The sequence below is a fragment of the Phodopus roborovskii genome, unplaced genomic scaffold (assembly GCF_943737965.1).
Source record: "Phodopus roborovskii unplaced genomic scaffold, PHOROB, whole genome shotgun sequence".
NCBI lineage: Eukaryota > Metazoa > Chordata > Mammalia > Rodentia > Cricetidae > Phodopus > Phodopus roborovskii.
In genome coordinates this window covers 30,797,306-30,808,171 of record NW_026126480.1, presented here as the reverse complement: position 1 = coordinate 30,808,171, position 10,866 = coordinate 30,797,306, and the positions used below count along the sequence as shown (strand labels likewise).

The following is a 10,866-nucleotide window of genomic DNA, read 5'->3' as shown; positions in this document are numbered from 1 at the left end:
TGGCTTTTTGAAGATTTTTAAAATTAAATCAGAAAGAGGGATGCCATTATCAATTCTATAGAAATTTAAGAGAATTATGAAGGGCTGGAAACATGGTCCATCAGTTAAGAGTACTACTCTGCCACAGGAGCTGTGCTTCCCCCCCCCCCCCAGTACCCATAACCACCTGTAAGACTTCACTTCCGAGGAGCTCCTTCATCCTCATCTGGCCTCTGCCAGCACCAGGCACGCAAGTGGTTCACAGACATACATACAGGCAAAACACTCATCCATGTAAAACGAAAAAGCAAATTGCTGTATGCGTTTAGCAAGAATGGAAAAGTAGCTGCGTTACTCATAGCTACACACCGAATTTATGTCTCTGATGCTCTGTTCTCAGGAGTCAAGTTATTCTAGGTTAGAAGAAACAGTAAAAACAGCTGGGTTAGTTCAGGAAGGAACATAAAGCAAATATTGGCTAGAACTCCCGGCCGCCAATGTCTTTTTTGTTAAAATTGCATTTTAATTTATTCATTTAGAGGAATGTGTGTATGTGTTGAGGGCATGGAGATCAGAGAACAACTTTTGAGTGTCAGTTCTCGGGAGGTGGGGTTGGGTGGGGCGGTCGAACTCAGCTAGTCAGGAATGGTGGCAAGTACCTTTACTCAGCCGGCCCAAGAGAGCCACTTCCTAGTTTGGTGGCTGAACCTGTCGCCAATCGCCTCAGTTCGTCACACGCCAGGAGAGGTATAGTCCTTGGGGGTTAGACGCGTAGACGCACGAGACGGTTTTATAGGAAGCACTTGGTTTACGCTCGGAAAACATTAGCAGAGAAAGGTCTGTCGCACCTGTCCAGCACGGCTCACAGTCACCAGCGCGAGCAGTCGCTATGGTAACGGGACTGACTTCCGGAAGAAGTACGGCACGCGACGAGGGACATCGGCCTCATCGAGTGCGCGCTGACGAGGCGGCAAGTTGCGGTGCACTGGGTTCCGTCGGCCGCTCCGAAGGCGGTGTCGCTCGGCGCCAGCTCGGAGGCCGCGCGCCATGGACTTCTCCAAGTTTCTTGCCGACGACTTCGACGTGAAGGACTGGATCAATGCGGCCTTCAGAGCCGGCCCCAAAGACAGTGCGGCGGGGAAGGCGGATGGCCACGCAGCCACCCTGGTGATGAAGCTGCAGCTGTTCATCCAGGAGGTGAACCACTCCGTGGAGGGTGAGCTTCGCAGACGCCCACCTCACCAACCCTGAGCACCCCTCCTTTGATGGGAAAGCGAGCCCTGCGGTAGTCTGAGTTAGGTCTGGACTTTGGTTTTCATCTCTGGTGAAGCCATAACATTTCCTTTGAAACCTAAAATAAGCAGTGATTTTAGCACTGGGGAGATGGTGCGGGAGGATCAGGAATTCAAAGCTAGCTTCGGTTGCAAAGTGAGTTTGAGGCCACGCACGAACACGCACTTTGTTTTCTTCGTATGAAACAATCTCAGTTGCCTACGCTAACCTCAAACTCATAGTGATTCTTCTTCTGCCTCAGCTTCCCTAATTCTGGGATTACATTTACGTGTCCCCCACCCAACTTAAAAAACAACAACAACAAAAAGGCCCTTTTGGTGTTGGAGTGATGGCTCAGTGGTTAAGAACACAATACACTTGTAGAGGACCTGAGTTTAATTCCCAGCACCCACATCAGGGCATCCATGAACTGACACACAGACACACCAGTAGTTATGCACAGGGTGAAATCATTAAAAACTAAATCTTGAAAGAAGTCCTTTGGGGAGTTGTGGGATAGATAGGGTCTCAGGCCTTGAACTTGCTGTATAGTGAAAGATGACCTTTGACTCCCAAGTCCTGGGATTATAGATATATCCCATCGCGTCTAGCATAAGGAAGCACTTTTGAGAGTATTAAATAGTTAGCTGACCCTAGTATTTAGCTGTATATGGGAACAACACAAATCCATTGTAATATGAGGAAGACTTTTTTTTTTAATGCATGCTGTCCTGCACACCAGCAGAGGGCACCAGATCTCATTATAAGTGGTTGCCACCTTGTTGCTGGGAATTGAATTCAGGACCTCTGGAAGAGCAGCTAGTGCTCTTAACCTCTGAGCTATCCCTCCAGCCCCCTAAATGAAGACTTTTACCAAGTGTGTGTGTGTGTGTGTGTGTGTGTGTGTGTGTGTGTGTGTGTGTGTGTGAAGTCTAGATCCTTGCATGTTCTTACTTTGTGACAGAGTCTAAGGTGCCCAGTCTGGCCTTGGATTCACTCTATGTCCCAGGGAAGCCTTGAATTTACAATCTTGTCTCTACATCTTGAGTGCCTGGGATTACAGGTTTGTGCCACTATGCCCTGCAGATTTATGACCATTTTTTACATTTAAAATTACATTATTTATTTACTTGTGTGTGTGAAAGAGAGAAAGAAAAAGAGAGAGAGATGGTCATGAGTCCAGAGAGAGAGAGAGAAGGGTGAGAATATGGGATGAACAGTGCCCCTTCTTGCTACTTCACTGTGCAGATTACACAGTGCCGCATAGCCTGGGTTGTGGTGCTATTTCCCTTCAGTCTGACTGTGGGAGCCTTGGCTCCTGGGACCCACATCCTTGTGTTCAGCGGTGTTAGAAATGCAGATCTTGGGTCCTGGCTCACACCTACCAGATGAGAAAGTATATGATGCTGAAACATGCTGAGCTCTAAGATTACAGGGCTAACTGGACACCATGGTGTTCATGGCTCCAAGTGCAGCAGCCAGGACCCTGTATACATACATCCTCATGGGTCCCAAAACTTGTAAAAGCACCTGGGTTTTGTTTATGATTCTGTTTTCACATTCATCAGTATGGCAGCCACAGCATTCAGGGAGCTGTCATTCACCTCACAACTTTCCAAAAGTTTACATGTGTATTAAGGGAAAACATGAGACAGGCTTGCTTTCATTGGTAGCTCAGGCATGTCCCTGTCCCCTGCCCTGGTTATGCTTTGAAGACTCTTCCCAGATTCAGAGCATACCAGGCACCTAGATGCTCGAATGGTTAGAGTTCCTAGTTTCTCATCTCAAGTGCTTTCAGGTAATTAAGATGTCCATTTGCAGCATCATTGATGGTCTCTAGTCAAGAAGAGACCTGAATCAGCAACTTATTTTGGATGAACACCTCTTAAAAGTGTCCTCAACCAAGTTCACGCTTTTAATCCCAGCACTAAAGAGGCAGAGGCAAGTGCATCTCTGTGAGTTTGAGGACAGCCTGGTCTACAGAGAGTTTCAGGACAAGCCAGGACTGTTATATAGAGAAACCTTGTCTTGGAAAACCAAAAAGAAAAAAAGAAAAACAAAAGCAAAACCATATTTGAAGGTCACTTAATAAATACACCTTTCCTCTACATTGAAGCCAGGTAGTTCTTTAAAGTTGCAGGGAATGTGTGATAAAACAGATCAGTGAGACGACCTCAGCCAGAACCATGTCCTCCATAGAGTAATGAATAAAATTGCTACAGAAGCAAGGAATCAACATCAACCTGACCGAAGTCTTATAGGATACAAGAAATAATGAAAGACACAGGCGTGGTAGCCACAGGTGTGGTACATGTGCCTGTAATTCCAACCCTCAGGAAGCTTTTTATAACTTTATAATTAGGAAAACAGTATATTCCTGAAAAGGTTGGAATTAGAGGAAAATATCCTAGAAAAAGTCCAACAAAATCAAAATATGAAAACAAGAAAAAAAGACCATGGCAAGCAGATGGGAACTAAACTCACATAATGCATTGCCACTGAGCTACGGCCCCAGCCCTTTTTTTTTTTTTTTTTTTTTTTTTTTAAGATTTATTTATTTATTATGTATATAGTGTTCTGTCTGTATGTATTCCTGTAGGCCAGAAGAGGGCACCAGATCTCATTATAGATGGTTGTGAGCCCCCATGTGGTTTCTGGGAATTGAACTCAGGACCTCTGGAAGAGCAGCCAATGCCCTTAACCTGAGTCATCTCTCCAGCCCCTTCTTGGGTTTTGTTTAAGATTTGTTTTCCTTTATGTGCATGTGTGTACATGTGCAGATGCCCACAGAGTCCAGGAGGGGGGCTTCCAAACCCTTGGAGCTAGAGTTACAGGCCCCATCCTCTGAAAGAGCAGTAACTGTTCTTAGTCATAGAGCCATCCTCCCCCAGTTCATTGTTTCTTTGAGACAAGGTCTCACTATTGTAATCCAGGCAGCCCTGGGACTCCCTATGTAGCCTAAACTGGCATCGCCTTTGGCAGTAATCCTGCCTCAGCCTTCTGAGGGTTGGGATTACAAGCCCACACTACCACACCTGTGTCCATCATTTGTTCTGTTGGTCTTGGGTCAGGCTGATGTCGATTGCTTGTTTCTGAAGCACAGTTGCATTCATCATTCTACTGAGGACACGGACCTGGCTGAGGTCACATCAGTGATCCCTGCAGGTCTAAAGCTGATTGGTAATGCTATAGAGGAAGTGTCCTCTCTGTCATCCCACGTGTGATGGCTTCCCACTGTACCAGCTCCAGTTTCTACCGCTTGTGCACATGGCCATTCTTGAATTTTCGCTTCAGAGACAAGTCTCCAGGCCCTTCAAAACATGCCCAAAGTGCTCCGTGACGTGGAAGCCCTGAAGCAGGAGGCGTCTTTCCTGAAGGAGCAAATGATTCTTGTCAAAGAGGACATTAAAAAATTTGAGCAGGACACTTCGCAGTCGATGAAGGTACTGGGCTTTTGTCTTCAATGTGGGTTCTTCTCTTCAGCAGATGTTCTCACTCACAGGAGATTTAGAGCTCAGAATTCTACCTGGCTCTCGGGCTGCCTTTCCATCTAACTTGTCTTCTCAGCCAAAATAGCTACGTGCAGCTGGAGAGATGGCTCAGGGGTTAAAAGCACTGTGCTCTTCCAGAGGTCCTGAGTTCGATTCCCAGCAACCACATGGTGGCTCACAACCATCTATAATGGGATATGATGTCCTCTTCTGGCATGGAGACAGAAGAAGGCATTAATAACTATAACAACAGTAATAAAAATTAGCTAGGTGATGTGGTACAGCTCTGAAGGGAAAGATGTCTTGGCAGTCGGAAGTCAAGGAATACCTACAGCACTGAAGGGAAAGGTATCCCAACAGAAGTGTTACAGCTCTATCCCAGTGGGGGATGGTTTTCCCAGCAAAGTCCTGGCTCCAAAAAGGCCTCCCTAATCCAAGTGTAACAACTCTGCTCCAGCAGGGGAGGATTTTCCCATCGAAGTTGTTGCACTGATGATCTGCTCCAGGGAAATGTTAGTACAAATGGAGAGATTTGTTGGGAGGGAGGAATCCAAGAGTGTGGCTGCCTCACCAGGGTAGAAAAGGGCAGCCCCAAGGCACAAGGCTTATATAGGGCTTGTTAGGGGCTGAGCTTTCCAAGGTAGAGAACTTCTGGGTGTGGATTGGCTGGATTTCAATTCCTGAGTTGGTTGGGGGTGGGGGAATGGGGTGTGTTTCCTTGGCTGTTTTCTTAGGGCCAGGGTGTTCTTTCACTGGCCCTTCTTACCCTACAGGTGGAGGGTAAGAACATGGATAAAATACTGTTTCAGGTCACTGACTTGTGCACACTGTTTCTCTTTCAGGTACTGGTGGAAATTGACCAGGTGAAGTCCAGGATGCAGCTTGCTGCAGAATCTCTCCAGGAAGCTGATAAGTGGAGCACTCTGAGCGCAGATATCGAGGAGACCTTCAAAACTCAAGTAAGTTCCTTTATGGGCACACTGTTCCAGGCATTTAGGGAAGAACTAGGGGTTTGGGGAAAGCAAGTGAGGCAGCTGCACCTCAGAGCCATGAGGGTGTCAGTAGCAGCAGACAGAAGCATTCAGCCATCATGAGGGAGGCCATAGCGTCCCTAGCACCCCCACCCTCTTCATTTTGCCTCCTCTGCTTGACTGAAGCCCAGGAGACATACATGGGCAGAGATGGGGCGAGTGCAACTCGGCAAGTTACTTCACTCCTCAGAGGCTGCAAAAGTGGAAAACAGTGATAGCTTTGAAACCTGCTTGCAAGCATGCATGAAATGGTGTGGTATGAAGAATTCTTATAAAGCAAAACATAGTAACCCCAACTCTCCAATCCCCTAATTTCTTGCCTATAGATACTTACCAGCTTCATGCTGTTCCTCCAGATGTCCCCCTACCCCCACCCACAAACAGCACCATAGTGCTGTGCACTTTCTGTTTTTCATTCAACATCCCCCACCCCAAAAGTCTCAAGTAGCCCACTGAAACTCTCTAATAGCTATGGCTAGCCCTGAAGTTTTCCAAGTGTTGGGATTTCTTTTTTTCACTTTTAAAAATACACTATTTCATGTGTTTTTGTCTGCGTGTATATTTGCATTATGTGTTTGCCTAGTGCCCCCAGGCCAAAAGAGACCATTGGAAACCTGGGTCCTCCAGAGAAGGAGCCAGTGCTCTTAACTGCTGAGCAATCTCTCCCAGCTCTGGGATTTTCTTAATAAAGACAATTAATTTATTTATTTTTTAAAATTAAAACAGGTTTTTAGACAGGCAATGGTGGCACATGACTTTAGTCCCAGTACTTGCAGGAAGCAGAGGTAAGCAGATCTTTATGAGTTCAAGGCCAGCTTGATTTACAGAGCAAATTCTAGGACAGTCAGGGCTACACAGAGAAACCCTATCTTGAAAGATCAAAAAAAAAAAAAAAAAAGATTTATTTTATATTTGTTTTGTGTTTTGTCTGTACATGTGTCTGCAGTGTCTGTGGAGACCAAAAGTGGGCACCAGATCTCCTGGAACAGGAGTTACAGATGGTTGGTTATAAACCACCATAAGGGTGCTGGGAAAGGAATCTGGTCTTCTGGAAGAGCAGCCAATGCTATTAACCACTAAACTAACTCTCCAGCCCTGAAAAGAAGTTTTATTATTGTTGTTGTTACACTTTTGTGGAGACAACTCTCCTGATTTTGTTTCCTGGAGTCCTGCCCTGCCTAGAGCCAACAGATTATAGCTGTGGGAATTGTTACTATGTTTTGTTTATATGTGTGATTTATGTGTGTGAGAAGGTGGAGGACATGCCATGGTGCATGATAGTGGTCAAAAGAAACTCCTATTGTGGAGTTAGGGCTCTCTTTTCACTTTTACATGATTTCTAGGGCTCAAACTCAGGTCTCTAGCACAGCAAGAATCTTTACCTTTACCCAATGAGTCCTTTTGTTGGTTCTAGCCTTTTTTTTTTTTATTACATTCATTATTATGTGTTTTTATAAGGTGTGTATATGTGGTGAGCACATGTATGATAGACATTAGAGGACAACTTTTGGGAGTTGGTTTCTTCATCTTGGGTTCTGGGTAGTACACTTATGTTGTAGGCAGAAAATGTTTTACACACTAAACCATCTCACTTGCCCATCATTATATTTGGAGTCCAGGAGAGCTTTCCCATTCTATTTCTCAGCCTAATAGGTGTAGTAGAGGAAGTTGCAACCTTATGAATTGTTGGCAAGTATATGAGAGAAAGTGAGTTTAAATGTAGTCTTTAGTTTTCATAGGAGTGAACTATTGCTGTTAATTAGGTGAAAGCTGTAAGTCAGTATTGTTAGGAGCCGGACAATCCAAAGCTTTCTCAAGAGGCCTAGATGTTTGTGTCCTTGCCTTGAGTAGACCTGGAAGGTCCGGGCTAGGGCTGGGTCAGGGCTTGGAGGGGGTTAAGGTTTCTGTTCCTGGGAACCCAGTTTTCCCCTCTGAAGGACCATGGTTATTAATTTTAAGTCAGCTGTGTCTGAGATATCCCATGTTCTCTTTGCCAACATTGTCTGCTTTAGCTCTCTGCTGAACTTGGCTATTCCCCCACTACAATTCTTCAATTCTTTTTTTTTTTTTTTGGTAATTTTGCTTTTCAAGACAGGGTTTCTTTCTGTAGCCTTAGCTGTCCTGGAACTTGCTCTGTAGACCAGGCCTAGAACTCGCATACACCACCACTGCCCAGCATTGATGTATTTCTTTTACTTTTTAAAAAAGATTTTATTATATATACAGTATTCTGCCTGCATGTCTGCCTACACACCAGAAGAGGGCACCAGATCTCATTGTGATGATTGTGAGCCACTATATGGTTGCTGGGAAACTCAGGATCTCTGGAAGAGCAGCCGGTGCTTTTCACCGCTGAGCCATCTCTCCATCCCTGATGCTGTTCTCCTTAATAAACTTGCTTGCCAAGCTGGGTAGTGGTGGTGCACACCTTTAATCCTAGCACTTGAGAGACTGAGGTAGGCAGATCCCTGTGAGTATGAGACCAGCTTGGTCTACAGAGTGAGTTCCAGGGCAGCCAAAGCTGCACAGAGAAACCCTGTCTCAAAAAAACCAAAATCAACCAACCAAACTTGCTTGCCAAAAACCATCAGCTTATGCAAGACCTTGTCTTTATTTGTCATCTCTGTCGTCTCCCTGAACATCACCATTCAGGAGGAGTCTGGGTTTGGCATAAAACTGAGGATTCTGTTGGGTCTTTTTTTTCCCCCCACATTTAAATTATCCTAATTTCAGCAGGGCTCAATTTCAAAACTGCATTCTTTATTCTTTTTTTTCTCCAAAGCCACAATCCATTTACTCTTTCTTGTGTTTTTTTGTTTATTTTTTACTTTGGTTGTGTTTGTGGCCTTGAACTCATAAAGATCTGCTTACCTCTGCTTCCTGCAAGTACTGGGACTAAAGTCATGTGCCACCATTGCCTGTCTAAAAACCTGTTTTAATTTAAAAAAATAAATAAATTAATTGTCTTTATTAAGAAAATCCCTGTGAGTGCAGGCATGTGCCATTGCACTGTGTGGAAGTCAGAGAAGGACTGAGTTGTGGTCCTCAGTCCCCACCTTGTTTGGGTCAGTGTTCATCGCTTTGTTGGAGTCTTTGTCACTGTTCCATTGCTGTGGAGAGACACCATGACTGAGGCACCTTGTAGAAGGAAGTATTTAATTGGGGGCTTGCTTACAGTTTTAGAGGTAGTCCACAATCATGGCAGGCAGCCCCCGTGATACCTCCTCCAACAAGACCACACTTCCCGATCTTTCCCAACAGTTCACCACCTGGGAACCAAGTGTTCAAATATGTGAGTCTATGAGGTGCATTCTTATTCAAACACCACATTTGACAAATCTGGCTTCTGTTCCTTTTTCTCATCTTCCTTTGGGGCACTAGGTTCACACGTGCTTGTGTTACTGCATCTGGCCTTTCAGTAAGTTCAAGTTCTGGGGATCCAAAGTCAAGACTTAGTGCTTATACCTTGTTTTTGAGGTAGGCATAAAGGTGGGGCTGTGTCAAACCCCTGGCTCTCCTGTTTTTAACCTCCCAAATGGTAGGCTTACTGGTGTGGTCCACCATGTGAGGCCAGTGGGGTCATTTTTTAATACAAACATTTAAGCCAGGGACTTCAGAAGCCCTTATTTGTTTTTCTACCCACTCAGTTTATGTCTTATTTATTTATTTATTATATGTACAGTGTTCTGTCTGCATGTATGCCTGCATGCCAGAAGAGGGCATCAGATCTCATTATGGATGGTTGTGAGCTACCATGTGGTTGCTGGGAATTGAACTCAGGACCTCTGGAAGAACAGCCAGTGCTCTTAACCCCTGAACCATCTCTCCAGCCCCTCAGTTTATGTTTTTATCTGCTCACCACTACTCTAAACTTGCTTCCCAGTAATCTGCTTTTAGACTCTTGCAACAGCTACCCATTGGCCCCCTTGCCACCAGCTTCCTTCACACTCCTTGTCCTCCCATGTGACCATAGAAATCTCCTAAAACATGCCATTTCTCTCTCTTCCTTCGTCCCGTGTATGTTGCCTCTGTAGGGCAGGAAGCATGTGCTTCACAGCAGGTTGCGGTCTGCCTTGGCAGCTCTCCCTGCCTTCCCACCATGGATTCCCAGCTGTGGCTGTTCTAGATGACTAGCCACAAGTTCTCTGTCTGAACTAATTAATCTTCCTCCCCTTTTCTTTGTAGTAGGGTAGACTCCATTTGTCCCTGCATCTAGTCAGAATGTCACCTTCCTTTATTCTCTCTGCTGCCTCCTTTCCTCTTGTAGGCAAATCTCATTGCTGCTACAATATATGAGCCATTGTTCTACAGTTGTAATCTTTGTGTCCCAATTCCTGGTGAATTGACCTTACCATCTTTGAGTCTCAGCTGTCTAAAACAGTGTTCATACATCACACAAATATCCAAGGAATGCTGAAATGAAATACTGTCAGCTTGCTGGTAGCTTTTTTCCTCCTTTAGCTAGGCTCTCACTGTAGCCCAGGCTGGCTCAGAACTAACTCACTTTGTATCCCAGGCTAGCCTCAGACCTGTGACAGTCTTTCTGCTTCATTTTCTTGAGTGCCGAGATTATAAGTTTGAGGCACAGTGTTCAGCTTTATTTCCTTTTTTAAAAAAATCAATTAATTTAAATATACCTTTTTACTTTTTGAGATTACAAGTAAATTATTTCCACCTTCCATTTCTTCCTTCCAAACCCTCCTGTATACTCCTCTTCCTCCTTGCTCTCTTTCAAATTCATGGCCTCTTTTTTCTTTTTCTTTTTTTTGTTGTTATAGATGTGTGTATATTCTTAAATGCATTGTTCTCAGTCTATATGATATTTGTGTGTGTGTTTTCAGGACTGACCATTTGGTATTGGAATATCAATTGGTGTGCTCTTCCCTGGGGAAAACTCTTCCTCCCGTGCTCAGTACTCCTGAGTTACCTTTAGTTCCATGTCTAGGGTAGCAGCCTCCAGAGCGTTTCCCCATCGGTATTAACATGTCTATTTGTGCTATCCTTGTTCAGCTCATGCTTAGACCTTTATGTTAGTGAGACTTCATGGTGTGGCTTCTGACATTTCTAGGGTTCATGGTCTCACAGTGAAGTCC

At 44.8% G+C, this 10,866-nt stretch overlaps 1 protein-coding gene across 1 annotated transcript in view; it reads left to right on the top strand.

Annotated features, from left to right (window-relative positions):
* Positions 1-897: 897 nt before the first annotated feature.
* Cog7 (component of oligomeric golgi complex 7) overlaps positions 898-10,866 on the top strand; it is a 61,064-nt gene continuing 51,095 nt past the window's right edge. Inside the window, exons 1-3 of the mRNA XM_051192857.1 lie at positions 898-1,195; positions 4,546-4,694; positions 5,585-5,701. Coding sequence (XP_051048814.1) covers positions 1,027-1,195; positions 4,546-4,694; positions 5,585-5,701 — 435 coding nt within the window. The 5' untranslated portion in view covers positions 898-1,026. The remainder of the gene's footprint in view (positions 1,196-4,545; positions 4,695-5,584; positions 5,702-10,866) is intronic.